Below are 19,652 nucleotides of genomic sequence, written 5' to 3' on the forward strand. Positions count from 1 at the left end.
TCTTTCTTGAAGAAATTTTTCTTAGCCACTTTCTCAATCATAAACAAGATATAGGGAGTGTAGGCACAACTTTTACTTAGGGTGTGAGATGTGGTGTGAATTTCTTTGCAAATAAAATCAATCACACTAAAAGGATCACCCTCATTAGACATCATAGCAAGTAAGTCCCTTGTGTTTCCTTGAACATTAGGCATCACCACTTTTGGGAGAAAGAGTGACGCGAAACAAAGAATTGAGATACTTATAAAAATAGCCTCGTGTCCTTAGTTGTTCCATATGTCACTTCACCACAATCATCATACATGAATTCCATTTCATTGGTGGAAAGTTGTTGCTCCACATGAATTTTGTTCTTACTAGTGTCATGAACATCAAATTCAAACAAGCGACCAAAATTATTGTACTTGATCTTGTACCTTTCTTCAATCATCCAATGCATTGTTTGGTTCTCTCTATGATCATAGTAGAGTGTGGCATAGAATTGGGCTATCACTTCATCCCTCCAATCATACTTTAAACCCATGATATTCTTCACTCTTTTGTGCTCACAAGTGGATATGACTTCATTAAAGATTGGATCATCTTTCTTATCTATATAGTCCCAATCAATCTATTGCATGAGAGTGACTGACTTCTTCTTAAGGATAAAAATCGCTTAAAAGTCATTCAAAAGCCGATGATCCACCAAATTCTTCTCATACTCAAAAGGAGTTTCATATCTTTCCTTCTTGCACTTGCTGGACATGTTCATATAGTCTACCACCTTTCTGCCCAACTGACTTGAATGCATAGATGCATGGTAGGGTTTATAAACCTTTAACGGTGGCAAAATAGTCCTTTCTTCTTGTTGCTCCATATCCTCTTTTATGTCATCATCTGATGCCCTTGAGCCAGATGCAACTGCCTTTCCTTTGCCTCTCCCTGTTGCTCCCCTTCCTCCTTTAGGTGGCAAAGCACCACCACAAGGTACATTGACAATTTGAACCATCTCATCAATGTGGATGCTACTTGAATGTGAAGCTCGCACCTTTCTAGCGATTTTGCAAATACGACCATAGCAACTGCCACTGCCCTCTGAAGCAAGTGGCTATGATGGTATTTCCCTTTACGCTTGAGGATCAAAATGAGCCTTTGTTCTCCTTTGATAAGCTTGACCAAAATCCTCCTCATGAACCATCTTGAACTGCCATGAAATAGACATGGATGATATGCTTGAGAAAGGGAAAAGATTGAACATGAATTGGAATTGAACAACAAGATTTAGATGAACTGGAGTTGGACAACCCGCTGAGGTTTCACCGCTGTGGGAGTACACCCTCCACTCCAGAAACCCCCTCTTGCGCGTTACGGATCTAGGAAGTACACCCTTATATCCTCGTACCATTAAATGACATTCACCATGCTGAGAGGATAGCAAATTACTCAACTAGGTCCGTTCCATACCAAGCTTGTGGTTGTACTATTTTTATGAGTGCTCGTTCCATGAACTGGTCCTTAACATGGTTTGGGCAAAACCGCCATCATCCAACACAGGAAAATCACCAAATATTCGTCAAGGCCTAAAATTTCACTTGGAAAACATCCACAAGCCAACCAACATGCCAAACTTTCCAATACCCTACTTTCCATGTGTCTAAGCCTTTTTACCAAAGTTAACATCATGATTCATATATCATTAGTTATCTTATCAAACCTAGACTACCCATGAGCAAGCACAACTAAACATTTTCTACTTATAACATGATAATCATTCTATAGCTATAAGGAATATCGGGAACAACTAGTAAACCCTACCATAGGTCATCCCACATATTTGACCAGCATGCAAAATTATAAAACAAACACTTTATAAAATTAGGTGTAACATATTCAAGGACACTTGCCTTCTTCGAAATCTGCTCAAAGTCACCGAAGTCCTAGTCTTGGATGTTGTCAAACGTCTCCAGGATAAACTCCTCTACACGCGAACAAAACAAGCAACACTAAGAACAAGCATCCAATATAGCTAACACATCAAACCAACACTAGGAATAGCTAGAGCATGATTTTAGAAAGATTTGGACGTAAAAACCATCCAAATCAAAGCCATGATGTGAGAACTATGGATAAACAAATTTTTAAATGGCTGAAAAAGGCAAAAGGTATTTTTCTATAATTAAATCTATTTTTTTTGAATTTATAAAAGGACTAAAAAATTATTTAAAGTTTTCTAGCATTATTTTTCAACATAAAACTAATCATAACAATTTATATAATTTATTTACATTTTTAGGGATTAAAAATAATTTTATATGCATTGAAATATATTAAATACATTTATTTTACTAAAGAAGACATTGTAAAACATTATTAAAATTATTCTAGATTTTCTAAAACTACTTTCCAAATTAAAACATAATTTAAAACATATTAAAACATTTATTCTACTGATAAAAACAATTAACTATTTCTACCAAAATTTTCTCCTAAGGAAAAAACTATTTTCGGATTTATTTATTTTTGTGAATTATTTATCTAAAGGAAAACCATATTTACTGCGCGACGCTGATTGGACTCGGATCACTGACTGGGCTGCCACATCGGACAAAAATGTTGATATGGCATGCTGATTAGGCAACTCTGACTAGGATTATGGCTATTTGAATTTAAACCCTAGATTTCTAATTGGACGGTCGAGATTCATCTACCGCGAAAAGGTTATTGAACTTCTAATCTACGCCGCACAAACTAGATCGGACAGTGGATGCACGGCCTAACTTGGCTCCGACGCAGATCAACTCGACGGCGGGCTTCCGTTGCGGATCTTCGTCGAAGAGAGGAGGAGATGATGCGGCACGGCTCAATCGTCGACGGAGATCGGCGGAAAAGAGTGTGGCGGTGAATCCGAGTCCATTTGAAGGCTTGAACGACGTCGGGGAAGATGACAACAGCTCAGCGACGGTGGACTTCAATGGCAGAAGTTTGGCAGCGTCTAAAGCTTGGTTGCGGCAGCGAAACTCGATGGAGAGTGGTCGCAGACGACAATATGTGGATTGCTAACTCGGTTACAAGATCGGACGCTGTCCAGGAAGACTGGAAAGGCACGACAACGACGGAGGAGCTCGGCGATGGTTCGGCGGCGGCACGAGAGCTCTCTAGTGGCTAGAACTCGACGAAGTTTGAGGGCTTGAACGCGGTGGAATGAAAGGAGGCTCCGCCGGGGGTTGTATGCGGCTTAAATAGATGGGGAGGGAGAGATAATCGGCTGATCGGGATTAATGGAGGGTGGAAGTTTTGGGTGTCGGTTTCCATCTCTTCGTCCACCTTTCTTCGCAAAATTAATCCTGGCTTGATTTCCTTCGTCAATGCGGCTTCGGTTACCAACTATTGGGCTTCCCTTCCTTAATCGCGCACGTGGGTATAAAGGGGTTTCAAACGGGTGGCTGGTGCTAAAGAAATGGAAGGAGGGGAATTTGGTGGGGACAGGAAGAAGATGACAAGCAGGACCCACACTGTGGCGACAAAGAGAGATGAGAGAGAGAAGGGGCAGGGAAACAGGTGTTACACTATAAGCCTATAACAGCACTTAAAATTTTAAAAAATCGACACAGGAAACTTAGCACTTCGAAGATGCTAAAGGTACCATGCCACAAGCATTGGCTATTGCATAGCTTTTATTTTATAATTGGATAATAATGCTGCCTTTTTACTACTGCCTCAATTAAAAAATAACAATAGGTGCAATCAAACCTTTTAAACTCTGGGCTATTCGTATCACTGTATATTTATATTGGACATATGAAAATGATATGCATAGATTTTTCAAAAAAGGTACTTAATACTATTACAAGTTACTAGATTTTACATACATCATAAAATAAATTAATTGCGAAAGGTGCAGTTGTAGAACCATATCAATGTCCAAGACATCACTTATAGTAAGTGTTAATTTTCGAACCATGTTGATGTCTAAAACATATTTTTTTTGTGACTGGAGGAGCATCTCCTCAAGGTGGTGATATCCACGATTAAAGCTAAGGATTCTCTTGATCCACAAGCCCGACTTCTTTAGTAACAGAAAGGTACAATTACTTCATAAATAGCTTTGTACCACGGATAATCATTCCAAGACATGGTTAAGCAGTTACTTTTTCTGGTAAGCTCGAGCTACCAGTGGATCCTACTGTTACTCTTCTTTTCACTTATGGAATTTAAGATAGCTAAAACAGCTTTGCCATAACACTTCACTGAAATAAGATACCACCTTTCACTGATTATGTCGGTAACTATGGGAACACATGTGGAAGCAAAAGGAGGAAATATGAAAGCCCCATGTGACTACATCAGACTCACAGTAGTTGCATGTAAAAAGGCTGGTTTTTCAGTAAATAGATGACGTTTGATCTGATTCACACGCTTTTTACAACTAAGGGTGAAAACGGATCGGATACGGATCGAATAGTCCATTTTTTATATTGCTAACCATATTTTAATATGAATACAAATACAAATACAAATATCTTTGAATGCGAATACGAATTGGGTTGTTCGAATCCGAATCCGCATTTGGATATTTACTCGATCGGGTTGTATGCAAATATCCTACACCTTTAATGATAATAATTTTTATTTTGGTAAAATTCGTTCACATTAGGAATTACTAGAATTACCAAAAATTTAGAAATTTCGTTTGAAATTCATGTTGGAAATTTAAATGTTTGGTTAAATTTGACTAAAATTGGATCCAATTTGACTGAAACTTGGTCAAATTTGACTAAAATTTGATCCAATTTGGTTGGGCCAGATTATACAAATTTCATTCACCTCTGAAATGTCTAAAATTTTAACAAAAATTTGGTTCCTTAGTTGACGGATACAGATCCATTTCCACATCCGAATTCAAAGCAATACGGATATCCACATCTGAATTCAATCTCGAAAACAAATTCAAATACATACATTTTAGTATCCGTTTCACAAACAAATACATATACGCATATCTATATTCGTATTTTAACGGATACAAATATTGGATAATTCGGATAGCTGCTATCCATTTTCCACCCCTATTTACAACTAAGATTTAAGGCATCACCTGCATTGATCGTATTACTTTGTCCATACACATGAAAAGTAAGCATCCAGATCAATGACCTTATTCCTGTATTATTACCAGTACAACAACTAGCTACTCAATCTAAAAAGGACTTTCCTGCAAAGGCCCAATTAGGCATCTGACGGAAGAAATGGGTAGTCAGTGTATCCGATAACTGGATCAGGAATGTAGAAAGTGTCTCTGTTGCACTTGTTCAGAGGAGCATCTATTTCAATCCTCCGAGGCAAGTCGGGATTAGATAAAAATAAGCGCCCGTATGCAACCAAATCAGCATAGCCAGTGGAGATTGCATTATTTCCATCCTCCCTATTGTAGCCACCGGCAACAATAAATGTTCCCTTGAAAGCATCCTTCATCGGACGAAGACTGTAGGGGGTCTCAAAAATTTCACCTAGTTTTGCCATGCGTGGCTCCACCACGTGGCAATAGAGAATTCCAAATTTATCTAGTGCATTTGCCATGTACAGGCCTAGAGCTTCTGGGTTTGAGTCTGCTGCCTCCGCATAGCTGGCAAATGGAGACAGCCTTATCCCAACCTTGTCAGCTCCAATTTCATCAACTACGGCTTCAACTACTTCTAGCGCAAACCGGCAACGATTCTCTAAGTTACCACCATATTTGTCTGTGCGATCATTGACTCCGTCCTTTAAAAACTGATCAATCAAGTAACCGTGAGCTCCATGGATTTCAACACCATCAAATCCTACATGCCATGGGAAGTGTTAGGGTCAGATTGCCTTTTTCTTTAGGAGTCAGAACTAAGGACTTTCAGTAACCTACTAAGTGTTTGTTTAACATTTAACAAATCATCCATAAGAACCCTTGTATGCTAATTTTTTCCTGACCGTAAATGGAATGATAAATAAGTCTGACAAAAGTAAATATACAGTTGTTCATTCCTTCTATGCTAATCTTAACATTTAGTGTAAAATGTGAGAGGAAGGTACTTACCAGCTTCAATTGCATTTCTAGCAGCGACCCTAAAGTCATTGACCACAGAAGGGATCTCTTCAGTCTCTAATCGTCTAGGACGTGAGAAAGTAGCCACATCTATGCCATTGCCTCTCACATGAGGTTTTAGTGGCTTATCAGTGCTTGAAATTGGAGCCTGCCCATTAGGCTGAAGGGCTGCATTGGGACATTGATCACGTGTTGGTAAAATGCCAGAAGAAAAAAACAGCAGTACAGAATTTAGGACTGTGCCAACGTATTTTCATCAACAACAAAGATAACTTATGATGCCATTAAGTCTTCACGAATAGTTCTGAATCCGATTTAGGTCTTTTTGCTTGTGAGTTAGCTACACTACCATTAAATTTAGCTTGAGAAGTATCAGAGGTTGTAAACGTACTGGAATTAGAGACTCTTCCTACGTGCCAAATCTGACAGAAAAATATTCCTCCTTTCGCATGAACCCCATTTACGATTGGCTTCCATGCTTCCACTTGCTCGTTTGTCCAAATGCCTGGAGTATATTTGTACCTTGTATGCATACAGAAAAGGTATCTTCTTTAGAAATTGCTAAACTGCGCAAAAGAAATTTAACATGACTACATAGATTTCAAGAAACTGCAGCCTGAGGGTATAGAAGATGCACCCTTGAGCAGTGTCAGACACTCCAGTGGCCTCAGCAATCAAAAGGCCTCCTTTAGTCGTTCTCTGTTGATAATACAGTATGGCATGAGGCTGAGGAACATTACCAAAGGACCGCTGCCTTGTCAGTGGTGCGAGAACCAGCCTAGACAAAAAGAAAAAAGGAAGTTCTTAGGACTAAATGGATCATTGGAAATTGCCTTTTTATATATTTTTTAACACCGAGCCCCTTTTACCCGGGGCCTTCATTGAAGGCCATATGGGAGTGCGAAACCAGGGATCGAACCCGTGGGCTCGGCAGCATCTTGCTGCTTTGCCACCACGCTCCTTGCGTGTTCGCAGGAAATTGCCATATTCATTGGACATTTTTTCCAAAAAGAATAAGAATCCGGTGCACTTGGTTTGCTACCTATAACTCTATTCTGGAATAACAAATTGGTAACTGTTTGACAGCACATCGCTAGCCACTCTTTTGATTGCCTAAAAATTTGATTGAAATTTCTCTTCCACATACATAATGCATACAAACGTTTGAGACATCCCCAATCAAACCTTTCAGCATAAACCTGATCAGTTATGTCGAACTCACTATTGCCATCAGTTTTGTTTGGGGGGTCAACTTGATGACACACATTGATGCCCCATATCGATGCTGCGTAAGAAGCACTCCAGCCCTAACCTTGCAAAAGGGCAAAAAGGAACAGCAAGGAGAGACAGTTGGGGAACCTAGCCCTCCTATGAACAGCAGACGGCATCTAAATAATAAAAACGAAAAAAAATGAGCACATCCACAGGGGAAGAAAGATCATAGACGATCTTCAGCCGGCCATGGCTGTCGTCTTCCTTCTTAGGGAAAAGCGGTGCTACCTAGTTTGGCCGCTTTGGCGCCCAAATCTGTTGCGAAATTCGCATGAACAGAGGATTCCTAACGAATAATCTCTTGGGGAAGTAATCGACACCATTGGCTAACTGGGGATTAGGAAGCTGGGACTGGTCCAACCAAAGAGGAGGGGGCGTACCTGTGGGAAAGATGAAACCTCCCCATCTTGTAGGGGGTGAGGAGGGGGGCAGTGTTAGCACCATTGTTGCTCATCGTCCTCTCCTTGTCCCTCTCTTCCCCCTTGGTACCTCTCTTTATGATGGGAAGTTGGGGGCTCGTCAATGGCATTGGTAAGCAGAGAGACAATTATTATGCAGCTCTAAAACGTGGGAAGGGCGACTGATGATTGAGTTGATGGTGGTTGCCTATCGCGACTTTTGGACTTTTGCTCCCAAGATCGCTCACGGAAAGAGGCCCTGTCCAATGCAACAACAGCAGGCGAAATGACACAATCTTGGTGAGGTCACTGATGGCGACGCAGCGCGGGCCAGCCGGCCGGCCCAAATTACGATTTCTTGGGGTCATTTCTCTTCCCGTGCTGACACCCGCTTCAGCTCGGCACCTACCAGCCAAGAGACCGTGTGCGACATGCTCCAACCCCACGGCTAGGCCAACTAGGAGGCTAGGCACGTTCTCCGTTAGATGAATAATCTAATCGCGCAGAAAATTTACTAATCATATAAACAACGACTTGATTAATATAGAATTAGGAGTAATTAGCCTGAATTAGGCGATGTCATCCCTTTTTCAGTCGATGCAAAATGCTTGATGGTGTCGTTTCAAATATTTATTTAGCAATATTCCGATTAAATTGATTATAAATTTAAGCATGATGAATAATAAATAAAATCCAGGGACAAACAACACATATTCGAACATGAGTATTTTATCAAAGCATTTAATATAAATAATGACACTCATTCAAATTGACATAAACCATGTCAGTCAACATTATAAGGTGGGATAAAACAAGAAGCATATCAACGTGTGTTAAGTTATTTAATGAGCTCTCAGTGCGGGTTACTGAATTAACAGCCATCCAACATCAATGGCTAAAGCAGATCAACTAAGTGTGGCAGTACCAAATTAAAGTTCTAGACCGCAATTAACAAGTACAATGTCTTGATTATATAATAATTAAACTACCAACATATTACAATTATTCCAATTAATCTAGCAGAATATATATAACAATTTTAATTGCCAACAGATAAACAAGGCAATATACTAAAGTACGAAATTCTACACAACTGCACTCTGGAATAACTACTGCACTGTCACACCAATTTTCCTAAGCCAGCTATCATCATTGAGCATAAAAACTCGCCGCACTAGCATGAAATTCTTTACAATATCGGCACACAGATTAACAGGCACACGATATAGAAAATTGAAGGTTTAACTTTAAAATGCAACATGAATAGTCTTACTTTCCAACAAAAAAGCTGAAAACAAGACACGTGAATGCGCTATCCAAGAAAATAGATACACCCTCTCTATGTCGAGGTCAAGGGGTGCATAACACCTACCGCAGGGCACCCTGCGACAAATACCCAAGGACTAACAATCACCACAATAGCAAGGGCCCCACTCCAAGCCAGGGAGGCTACTGTTAACCACCGGATCACAACCGCGTGTGTACGGGACATGGCCGACGCACACAAGCACACATGCACATAGGAGCACGAGCATACACAAGAGACGCTGCGAGCCAAGCGAATACCTGACACAAGGTCCATAAGTTATAGCGGACGGAGCACACATGTGACAGAACTGCTACGAGAACGCGCACACTGACAAGATGACCACCTGCAAGAAGCGCACATGAAGGTGCGAACAACACAGAGACACCACCACAGGTCCGGCGAGCACACAACGACCAAAGCTCACACAACGGTGAGCACACAAGGCTGAGGAACCCACTAACCGGGCCACAACATGACTCTGACAGGTGGGCGACACTCGTCATAGTAGGGCCCACCTCTAAGAAGGTGAGCTGCAACACTGCGGGAACCACCACACCGATGAGCGGAGTCGAGCCGATGCGAACAATAAAGAGGTGGAGAAAATCACCGAAGATCGGGAGGAGCTCGAGGTGGAAGATGAGGAAATTGGTTCTGTTTGGATCCATATGGGGAAAAGGAAACCACACGCCCCATATATCTTCGGCAAAGAGAGATAGTTGGCTCCATCCCCATCGGCCAGGAGACCAAATCAGGGGCAATCGTGCCCACCTAGGGCGGAGCAGTCCTAGGCTGCGCCTCCACCACTTCTCCTCGCCCTCTGCTCTGGATAAGGGCACTCAATCTCAGGTGCTAGGCTGCTCGGTTGTTAGGCCTTGTATCGGTCCAGTGCTGGATGATATAAGCCAAATTTTTTCCTTTCTTGTTTTGGTATTTCTTTATAAATTCAAATTTGACTCCATTCAAACTCAAATTTTAAAAGGGGAAAAACCTTGTAAATTCCAACAGATCGTAGAAGACCCCTCCCAGTGGTGAAGATTGGTTTTGGGTGGTGCTATGTTGAGAGCAACTGCTAACCCATGCTAATGACGTGATTAAAGACGTAGTGACAGGGCTGTCCCTCTTATTGTTGTTTCAAAGTACATTTTAACAACTTTTAGATTAAATCAATTCCAAATTTAAACATAATAAACATAGCTTAATAGCCATGATATAACATCACATACGTGAACATGAGCGTTTTAACATAATGTAAAGCATGAAATGTGCTACTCATATTCAACAAGATATCATATATGGAAATCAACAACATATGATGGGATAACACAAGTAACTTATTAACATGTGTTAAGATATTTAGTGAGCTCTCAATGCGGGTTACTGCATTAATAGCATCCAATGCCAATGGCAAAAAATAGATCATCAACTAGTGTGGCAGTACCAAATTAGTGTTCTAGACTATAATTAACAAATTCAATGCCTTGATTATCTAACAATTAAACTATTAGCATATAACACTTGTTCTAACCAATCTAGTAGAACATATGTAACAAGATTAATTGCCAACAAATAAATAAGATAATATACTATATGAAATTTTACATAACTACACTCTAGAACGACTACTATACTATCACACCAATATCCCCTAAGCCCGCTATCATCATCGAGCATACAAAACCATTGAAGTAGCATATAATTCTTCCCAATATTAACACACAGATTAATAGGCACATGATATAGCAAACTTGCACACTGAACTTAAAAGGTAACTAGAACAGTCTTACTTTCCAACGTAGAAACCGAAGGCAAGGCATGCGAATGTGTTATCATAGAAAACAAAGACACCCCTTCTATGCGAGGACAAGGGGTGAATGTTCTCGAAGATACAATGCCTAGCACCTGTCGCAGGGCACACTGTGACAAATTCTTGTTTAGCATTAATCACCACGATAGCAAGGGCCCTAACTCCATGCAAGGGAGGTTATTGTCAAGCACTAGACCACAATAACATGCGCAAGCATAAAGGTCACCGTGCACATGTATGTGATGCTGCAAGCCGAGCGAGCACCGGACGTGAATGCCAAAGGATCACACTAGCTTGAGATCGTGCGCGGCATGGCTACTGCAGACAGAATGCACACATGGCGAGTTCACCATGAACACGCTCACACAGGTAAGAAATCCACCTGCAAGAAGTGCGCACGGAGGCGCAAGCAACACAACCCCCACCACAACAACATTGACGATCACACAACAGCCACAACCCACACAATGGAAAGCACAAGGTCGCGGAACACCACCAACCGAGCCACAGTCTGAGCTATTACTGGACCCAGCCGAGCGGATGTCACACTACACAGTGGGGACCACCTCAGGGAAGGCGAGCCACAACACTTTGAGCACCACCATGCCTATGAGCCGGAGCGGAGCAAGCACAGGCGAGGGAGAAGTAGAGAAGATCACCGGAGACCGGTTGGAGATCAAGGTGAAAGAAGAGGAAAAAAGGTTATGTTCAGATCCTTCGAGAGGAAGGAAAAGGAAACCACCCAAGCCTGTATACATTAGCTGAGAGATCAGATAGGCCATGTCCCCAATGGCTGGGAGACCCAGTCAAGGCTAACATGCCTGGCTACGGTGGAGGCGGCCGTTGGCGGTGGCACCCCCTCCCCTGCTCCTCCCCCTTTACTTCGGATAAGGGTGCCCTAGTGCTGGGCTGCTCGGCTCAAAAGGCCTTGAAATGGCCCAGAATCTCGTTTTTGTCATTTTCTTTTTGGAATTTCTTTACAAATTCAAATTTGACTCCATTCAAACTCGAATTTAAAAGAAAAAAAATCCGTAAATTCTAACACTTAGTATAGCGCAAAACTGACATCTGACCTAACCAATATGTGTTTAGCCTTCAAATCACATGTGTATTAGTTAATTAACTCCTAATGATAGCTTAGTCATGTGATTGGTTGTGTTGTCCTTTATGTTTTAGTACAACTGTCATTCTTGACACACTTGTTGTGCAATTTGACAATACTAGTAACCATGCACGTGCAACACGCATGAGCAATTATACAACTAAGGTTTCTAAATTATGCGAGCATCTTTTATATTCTGAGTTAACATAAATCAAGTAACTTAATATGACAATCTTAAGCCATCCTCCACAAATATTTAACAAAACACTGCAAGCATAATGAAGGCTACTTTAATTTAATCACCCTACAAGCCTGCAACTATTACAAGAAAAAAATGCATCTAGTACAACTCCAATACATCTCACCACTCCAATATGTCTCTGTACACAATATTCTTGGTGCTCTTCCTGTGGGATCTATGTCTTTATTTGGCTTAGTAAGAATCCAAGTCGTCTGCCTTGACACACCCCTTGACAATGCAACATAAAACTAGCCATGTGAGAACAACAGCTCGGGAAGGTAAGTACCAACACTAGGGATGGTTTGTCCCTGCACTTTGTTTATGGTCATGGCAAAGCTTAGGCGATTGAAAAATCATGCTTTCGAATATAACATTGTGTAATCTTTGCATTATTTTTTCAGTGTAATCTTTGCATTGTGACTACAAGCAACAAATAAAATTTATGATGTTGTTGTAAGCTACCATACTCAGTATCGGTGGAAACAGCTTGTGTGAGTAATTAATAATCAGAGCATGGACACCTTTGTCCATTATTTGATTTAAGCACATTGTATGTATGGTACATAATAATTCAAGCAAACAACCAATGAATGGCATAATAATTCAAGCAACAACCAATGAATGGTTTGGCAGTTCCTCTTATCCAAAAAATATATCACTTCAATTTACACAAGTAACCCTCAAGCCCACATATACATGCCCAACATCTTATTTCTAGATTCTAGACCATAGATTCGGCATATAAACATACCCACCATATGCAAATTTAGAACGGATCGAAAGTTTGAAAGGATGTTAAGGTACGTAGCACGAGTTATGCATGGTCACTACTGACAACGAAGATGCAACTTGGTAGTGCAATTGAAAAGATGTGTATGCTAAAGCAGAGAGCAGATGTCTGATTATGCCAGAATGGAACAACTATGAATCACAATTCACACCAACTCAAAATCATGATGTGTTACGTGAACTAACTGAAGTATGGTTCAAGTGACAAGGAAGATGACACGCAGTAGTGTAGTTCAAGCAACAAGAGAATGAACAAATAGGACCACCAAAAGGGCAAAAACCATGAAGAACATATGAGTGGTGCAACTTGGAAGAACATACAAAGTGTGGAAACATATGATGGACATGCTTTTAGTTTCTCGATTGTAAGACCCTAGATATCACAGAGACAAGAAAGAAATAGGAAATTACCTGATAGAAAAAGAGTAGATTTCCCACTGCCACTGAGCTCAAATAGCACTATGGTGTTTGGTTTCGAGGATTTCAGATGAGTAGCTAAGGGGAAAACAAGGCAAAGTTATTTCTTATACAAAAATAGAAATATGAACAAGTAATGTGACGAGCTTCAATATGCAGCACGGCATCTCAGCTCACTAGCTATCCTCCTAGAACACCTTGTGCCTTGTCTGTGAAGCCTTTTCTGTTCTAGGTAGCATGCAGAGGTGAATTAGATAAAAGCTTGAGCAAAAGTCATGCTTTAAAGATGACATATGAGAAAAGGAAGGTAGTTTTATAACTTGAGAAATAATTAATAGATGATGTGCAGTAGGAAACAATTTGAAATTGTTTACGTTGAAATATGAGCATGACAATTATGTGCAGGAATCAATACAAACAATTCGTATACTTGAAAAATTGTATTCCATGAAACCACGGTTGTTTGCTTCACATGAAAGCTCCATGACGACAATCCAACTTATTACAATTATTGAGATATCAGAGTCACGACACAAGAATCCCTGTTGGATCATGTTGATACTTAATATGAAGGTGTAGAGGTATAGATGTGTAGTACTCGTACAACTGCTAACTACCCCCAAACTAGAATTGTGGGCAAGCACAAAATCAAAACACTAAACAAATGATCAGTTTATTTTGGGCTTCGATCAAACACAAAGAAACAACCCTGTCAAGTAAAAAGGAAAATGCAGGATAGGTTGGAGAGACATCCTTACATTTCAATCCCCTTGAAGTGTAGATATAGCTATTGTCCATGCATAAATATTCAACACAGTAACAATGCTCATCCATGGATATTAAATCATAAGAACTGTCAAATTAGAAAATAAAAATCTGTGCAAAATGAATCCTATTGTCAATTATCATCGTCCCAATATGCAGCCACTTGTTCGGAGCTGAATCTACAAAGCCAAGGGAAAGTGACCTCTACAAATGCATCAACAACAACATATGAAACATGGAATCCCTCATAAAGACCTACATATTTTGATTAAACCTCTATTGACATTATTATCCAAAGAAAGTCATACACATATAGCCAAGGTACTGAGCGTGCTAGCACTTATGCAACTCATACAAGTTAGTCTACAAATATAGCATATATCCTATTGGAAAAAGGAGCAATTAATTGGAGATATGAAACTCGTAAAATGTCAAAACCAAAAATTTCAAATCATGCATCAGGATCAGAAGGCACATAGGTTTTCAAAAACATATATCACAAGCGTGGATATGCTAATGACCATATCAGACCCAAAACCAAAGAAAAGCACCAATTTAACTTGCAATCAGTCGATACCATACCATATTTTTATAGTAACCATCATCAAATCAAAGTGTACCTACAGGCACACATCCAGTTGCCTCTAGAAAATAGGCAAAACATCACAAACAGGAATTACCTTGAAGATGCTAAAAAAACAATGCAAGGTCTGGGTGGCCTGACGACAACAAGAACTCTTGTGAGCATAAAATATTAGGATCTTGCACAGATGATGATCGGAAACAAGATACCTGGTAAATGGTGTATGAGATCTAACATTCAGCAACCACATTCCACAAAACTGAATGAAGATCAATATACAAAGGCATCACCTTGCTGCTGGTAAGAGAGTGACTCACAGTGGTAGTACTTCTTCCTACTACCACATCAACAAAGATTCAAATACATGTTACTAACTAACCTCTGTCTAGTTGAAGGTAAAAAAACATATATAATTGCAATTTGCTATGGTAGAAAATAAACTGGTTAGACTAACTGCTGCACAAACCATTAATAGGAAAAGCAAACAATCATATTCAAATTGCAACGGCATAGCCGAAACTTTCAAAGAAACTCAGTAAGTAGAAGAGGAGATCACAACAAACAATGTATGCCAAGCATCCTAGCTACATTATCCTTCCTGGTGCCAAAACTAAAAATATTATAGAATCCAACATAATTCCCAACCCAATACAGAAGATAGGAGATGGCATGGCAGGAGAAAAAAAGAAAGGACTTACCTCGGGGAGCTTCTGTATGTGGAAGGAGGAGGGCCTGAGTGCATCACTGACGCTGCAGTGGTGCTCTAACCTCCTCAGCTTGGTCGCCACCTTAGGTGCGTGTGTGCGGGTAGCAAATTGTGAAATATATATGTACATCCCATCTGTCCCCCTTCATACGAAAATTCTTGGTATATTCCATCCCAAAATAAGAGGGATGCCAATCCAACCCCCTCTCCCTCCATATGTAAATTTCCTTGAATAGACGAATTAGACAAAATATCAATCTAATCTCTTCTTCTATCAAACCAATCCAATCCATTCCAAAACAAGAGGGATGACAATCCAATTCCCCTCCCCCTCCATATAGAAACTTCCTTGACTTCCTTGAATAGACTGCGGCCACAACATTCTTCATATGAATCCAAAATGAAACAAGATATATCTCCTTGTGTGATCAGATATTCTATTTAAGTTGAAGATTTGCACGCCACTCAACACTTGTGAGAGATTATGCAGAGAACATTTTGAAATAAGAACCGTGCCAAAAAGAAATTAACAAATAAGTAATTTGAGTGGTCAGTATGGGATATAATTGCCTTATCAATTGCTGGAAATTCTACCTCTAGCTGCTGCAACCGGAGTATTAAACCATGTCCTTTAGAAGCAGTGACCATCGCATCTTCAGTACAAAGGAATCAAAATTCTGCCTCTGGGATATAATTGCCTTCTCAACTGCTGAAAATTTTGCATGCAGAGGGGGGCATGAGCACTTTAGTACAAAGGAATCAAAATATAAAAAAAATTGCATGTTCAGTATTACTGTACAATTGTAACATAAATGCTAAGACATGGATAAGAAAGTATTAGCAATCAACAACTTAATACATGCGTCATCAACAAGTTGGCTTAGAACTTCCTTCATAGTCGAGCCGCCAGAGCACGTTGAGGTCCTCGAGATCTGTGAGCTGGCGGAGCACACCTACAAGGCCAGCCATGGCGATGCCCTCAAGGAGCACCTCTAGGTCATCCCCCTCCCCTGGTGTCGTGTACAACTCTAGATCTAACAAGCCGTACTCATTCCGATTGGTGGGCTCACTGATGGGGAAGCATGGCTCGGTGTCGGGGCTGGCAGCATGAAGAAAGCTAGGCGCGATGTGGGAGAAGGAGGGTGGTTCGCAGTTTGAGAAGGGGTGCATCGAGAAGAGGCACAATTGCCACAAGAAGAGGCCATGCACAATTTTTCATTTAGTTTTTCATCAAGAGGGTGGGAAGAGGCCAGACACGGTTTTTACTCCAGTTTTTTTGAGCGGGGTGAGAACAACAACTGCGTAAGGAAGGTGACCACACTGATTTGGTACGAGGGGAGATTTGGTATGAGTCTCTTTAGGAAGGAAATTGTTGGGATGAGTCTTTTACGAAAATAAATTAATTCGAAATCGGGTGAGGGGAGTAGAGGGTTAATGTAATTTTGGCCATTGGATTCAAATTTGAGAATTTAGGTGGACACTTGTGCAAGTGGATATTGGATTTTCAACGATTGATGACAACTATTGGGTCATGAAGATGTGCCCTGGATAGAGTGTGGTGAGAGCCTCTTCCAATAAGGAGGCTCAAGCTTGGAGAAGAACTGCTAGTCTGAAGGAGAGAACGAGAGTCCATTTAATGGGGAAAAAACTGGGGGGGCTCCGGCACCTGCCTTTTGTGGGCATATTTATAGAGCGAAGGGGCAGGTGAAATTACCACTATGTTACAATCATGTGCATAGAGGGGTATTTTGGATATTTCACCCCTTTACATACCACGTGGTAATTGAGGTACTATAGTTACTATAGTAGTTCTATAGTATATAGTCTAAATATTCAAGGCTGGGGCATTCTCCCCACAACAACTTATTCTTGATCATTGGATTGAATGAAATACCATCAAAGAAATCTTGATTGTTGGATTTGTTAGATGTTAACAGATTTGAAGATGTTTGTTGTTATGTGGATATTTGTTTAGGTGTATATATGATTGTTCCAACTCATGCTTTTGTAGTTTAGATGTAGAGGCTCTGACGAGGCTCCGACCAAGCGCGCGGAGTTTCCAACGAGGCTAGCAAAGGCTCTAGCTTTGGCCGAGCGCGCGGAGGCTTCGGTCAAGCACGCAAAGGCTCCAGCGAGGCGAGCATAGGGGCTTTGATGCTCGCGTAGGACCCTGTTGGTGGCTGCTACCGCCTGATCCTCAGCCTCGGGCGCTAGCTCGAAACCTAGACAGTCGAAACCTCGTGTCTTGATTTTTTGTAGCCACATCATATCAGCATACCGGACTATAGGCTTCACTACTACCCGATGGATTGGGCATGGCCCTCTTGTTTAGCTGGTGGTAAGGGCGTTGCAAGCTTTTTTTATCAAGCGTCACACTCTAATAAAGATGGTAGCTCATCCGAGCATACGCTAGACAGGATATGGGGTGATGAGACATCATCTAATAAATATGGTGGACTTATTCGACCATGCCTCAAGTTCGTCTTGGACTGACTTAAGTGTACTGTCTCTTAGAAAAGGAGTGGCTAGCAGGCTACTATCCTGAGATATTTTAACCTTTTAGAAAGAGTGGCTAGCAGGTGGCCATTCTGAGATATTTTCCTCTAAGGCATGATCAAGCCAGTGAGCTACCCATAACTGAAAGAAGTAAATATTGCATGCTACCACTAACAAGAGCTGCAAGAGCGTGCAAGTAAATAAACATATCACTACTATCTCCCACACCATGAGAATATAAATGTCCCAGGGATATGGTTTGAATGCAAGGACTTATAGTCAAGTATTGCAGCGCCATGCCTTGACGTGGACAGTGCATATGTTAGGTGGGTCCCATACCTTTTTACTACCCTCATCCTTTTGAGGCACTTTCGCATGACGGAGTAACTACAACCATACTATTTAAAAGAGTCTACTTTCTTTTTTGCTATTATCTTTCCTAGCACAAGCACAATCCATCACGTCAATGCGAGTAACTACTTTGACATAGTCGGCATTCTCGACTTTCCAGGTGCCTTGTACCTGTGTCAGAAAACTACTGCTGCTACCGTAGCCATGATGTGCGGTGTACGTAACTAACCTATCAAGGAGTGCATGGACATACCTGGTCACATGCGTGTATCATGGACGTATCTGGCACCGAGTGCGTAGATGCCCAAGAGGCCCTCGCATTCCTTCCGGAGGGTGCGTGGAGGCATGCTATGGCTCGCGATCACAGGTGTGGCCAGGCACAAGATGACACATGGACATGAGCGTAGCTAGGCTATTTTTCGTCTGCATGGCTGGTGGCATGTCACCGCGCAATGCTTGTGGTCGCTGCGCATGCTTCGAACCGCGCTTGCTCATGTGATGACGACACATCGGAGCCGAAAATGGCTAGCACGCGTCACCTTACTTGCAGTGCCTAGCGCCATTTCTCTTGCTTTATCCTTCCAACAAAGCTCTTTGTTCGGCTCTCCATGGACAGAGCGCTGTTAGGGCATGAAGATGTGCCCTAGACAGAGTGCGGCGAGAGCCTCTTTTAATGAGGAGGCTCAAACTTGGAGAAGAACTTCTAGTCGGAAGGAGAGAATGAGAGTCCATGTAACGAGGGAAAAATTAGAGGGCCTCTGGCTCCTGCCCTTTGTGGGCTTTATAGAGATAAGGGAATTGTGAAATTATCACTATATTTCTAAAATATTATGTTACAATCATGTGCATAGATGGGTATTGTGGGTATTTTACCCTTTTATATATCACGTGGTAATTGATGTACTATGGTTACTATAGTAGTACTACAGTATATAGTTTAAATATCCAAGGCTAGAGCGTTTCCCCCAACAACAACTCATTATTGACCATTGGATTGAATGAAACACCATCAAAGAAATCTTGGTTGTTAGATTTGTTAGATGTTGACATATCTGATGATATGGGTTGTTACATAGATATTTGTTTAGGTCTGTATATGATTGTTCTAACTCATGTTTTTATAGTTTAGATACAAACGAGGTTATGTCATCGTATCAAAAATATTCCATCCCTTTTATATATTTTTTCTATCTATAATTATATATAATTCAGTAGTTATGGTAAATTTAGACGATCTTCCATCGTCCACCTAAGTTAATTAAACAGTTATATGCAAAGTTGAACCCTATTTCTCCAACCAAAAATATATTTAATATCTCATTATTTATCTTTCATACCTAAGCGTCCAATATTTACCTTCCATA

The 19,652-nt window shown here is 40.8% G+C and overlaps 1 protein-coding gene across 1 annotated transcript; it reads right to left on the reverse strand.

Moving 5' to 3' along the window:
- Positions 1–4,877: 4,877 nt before the first annotated feature.
- LOC133924286 (putative 12-oxophytodienoate reductase 11) lies at positions 4,878–7,871 on the reverse strand. The gene is made up of 5 exons (XM_062369754.1): positions 7,708–7,871; positions 6,693–6,833; positions 6,447–6,577; positions 6,047–6,223; positions 4,878–5,798 (listed from the first exon to the last, which is right to left on the reverse strand). The coding sequence occupies exons 1-5, from the start codon at positions 7,854–7,856 to the stop codon at positions 5,206–5,208; spliced, it is 1,191 nt and encodes a 396-aa protein (XP_062225738.1). The 5' UTR covers positions 7,857–7,871; the 3' UTR covers positions 4,878–5,205.
- Between the last annotated feature and the right edge of the window lie 11,781 nt (positions 7,872–19,652).

Source organism: Phragmites australis, chromosome 7 (genome assembly GCF_958298935.1).
Source record: "Phragmites australis chromosome 7, lpPhrAust1.1, whole genome shotgun sequence".
Taxonomy (NCBI): Eukaryota; Viridiplantae; Streptophyta; class Magnoliopsida; order Poales; family Poaceae; genus Phragmites; species Phragmites australis.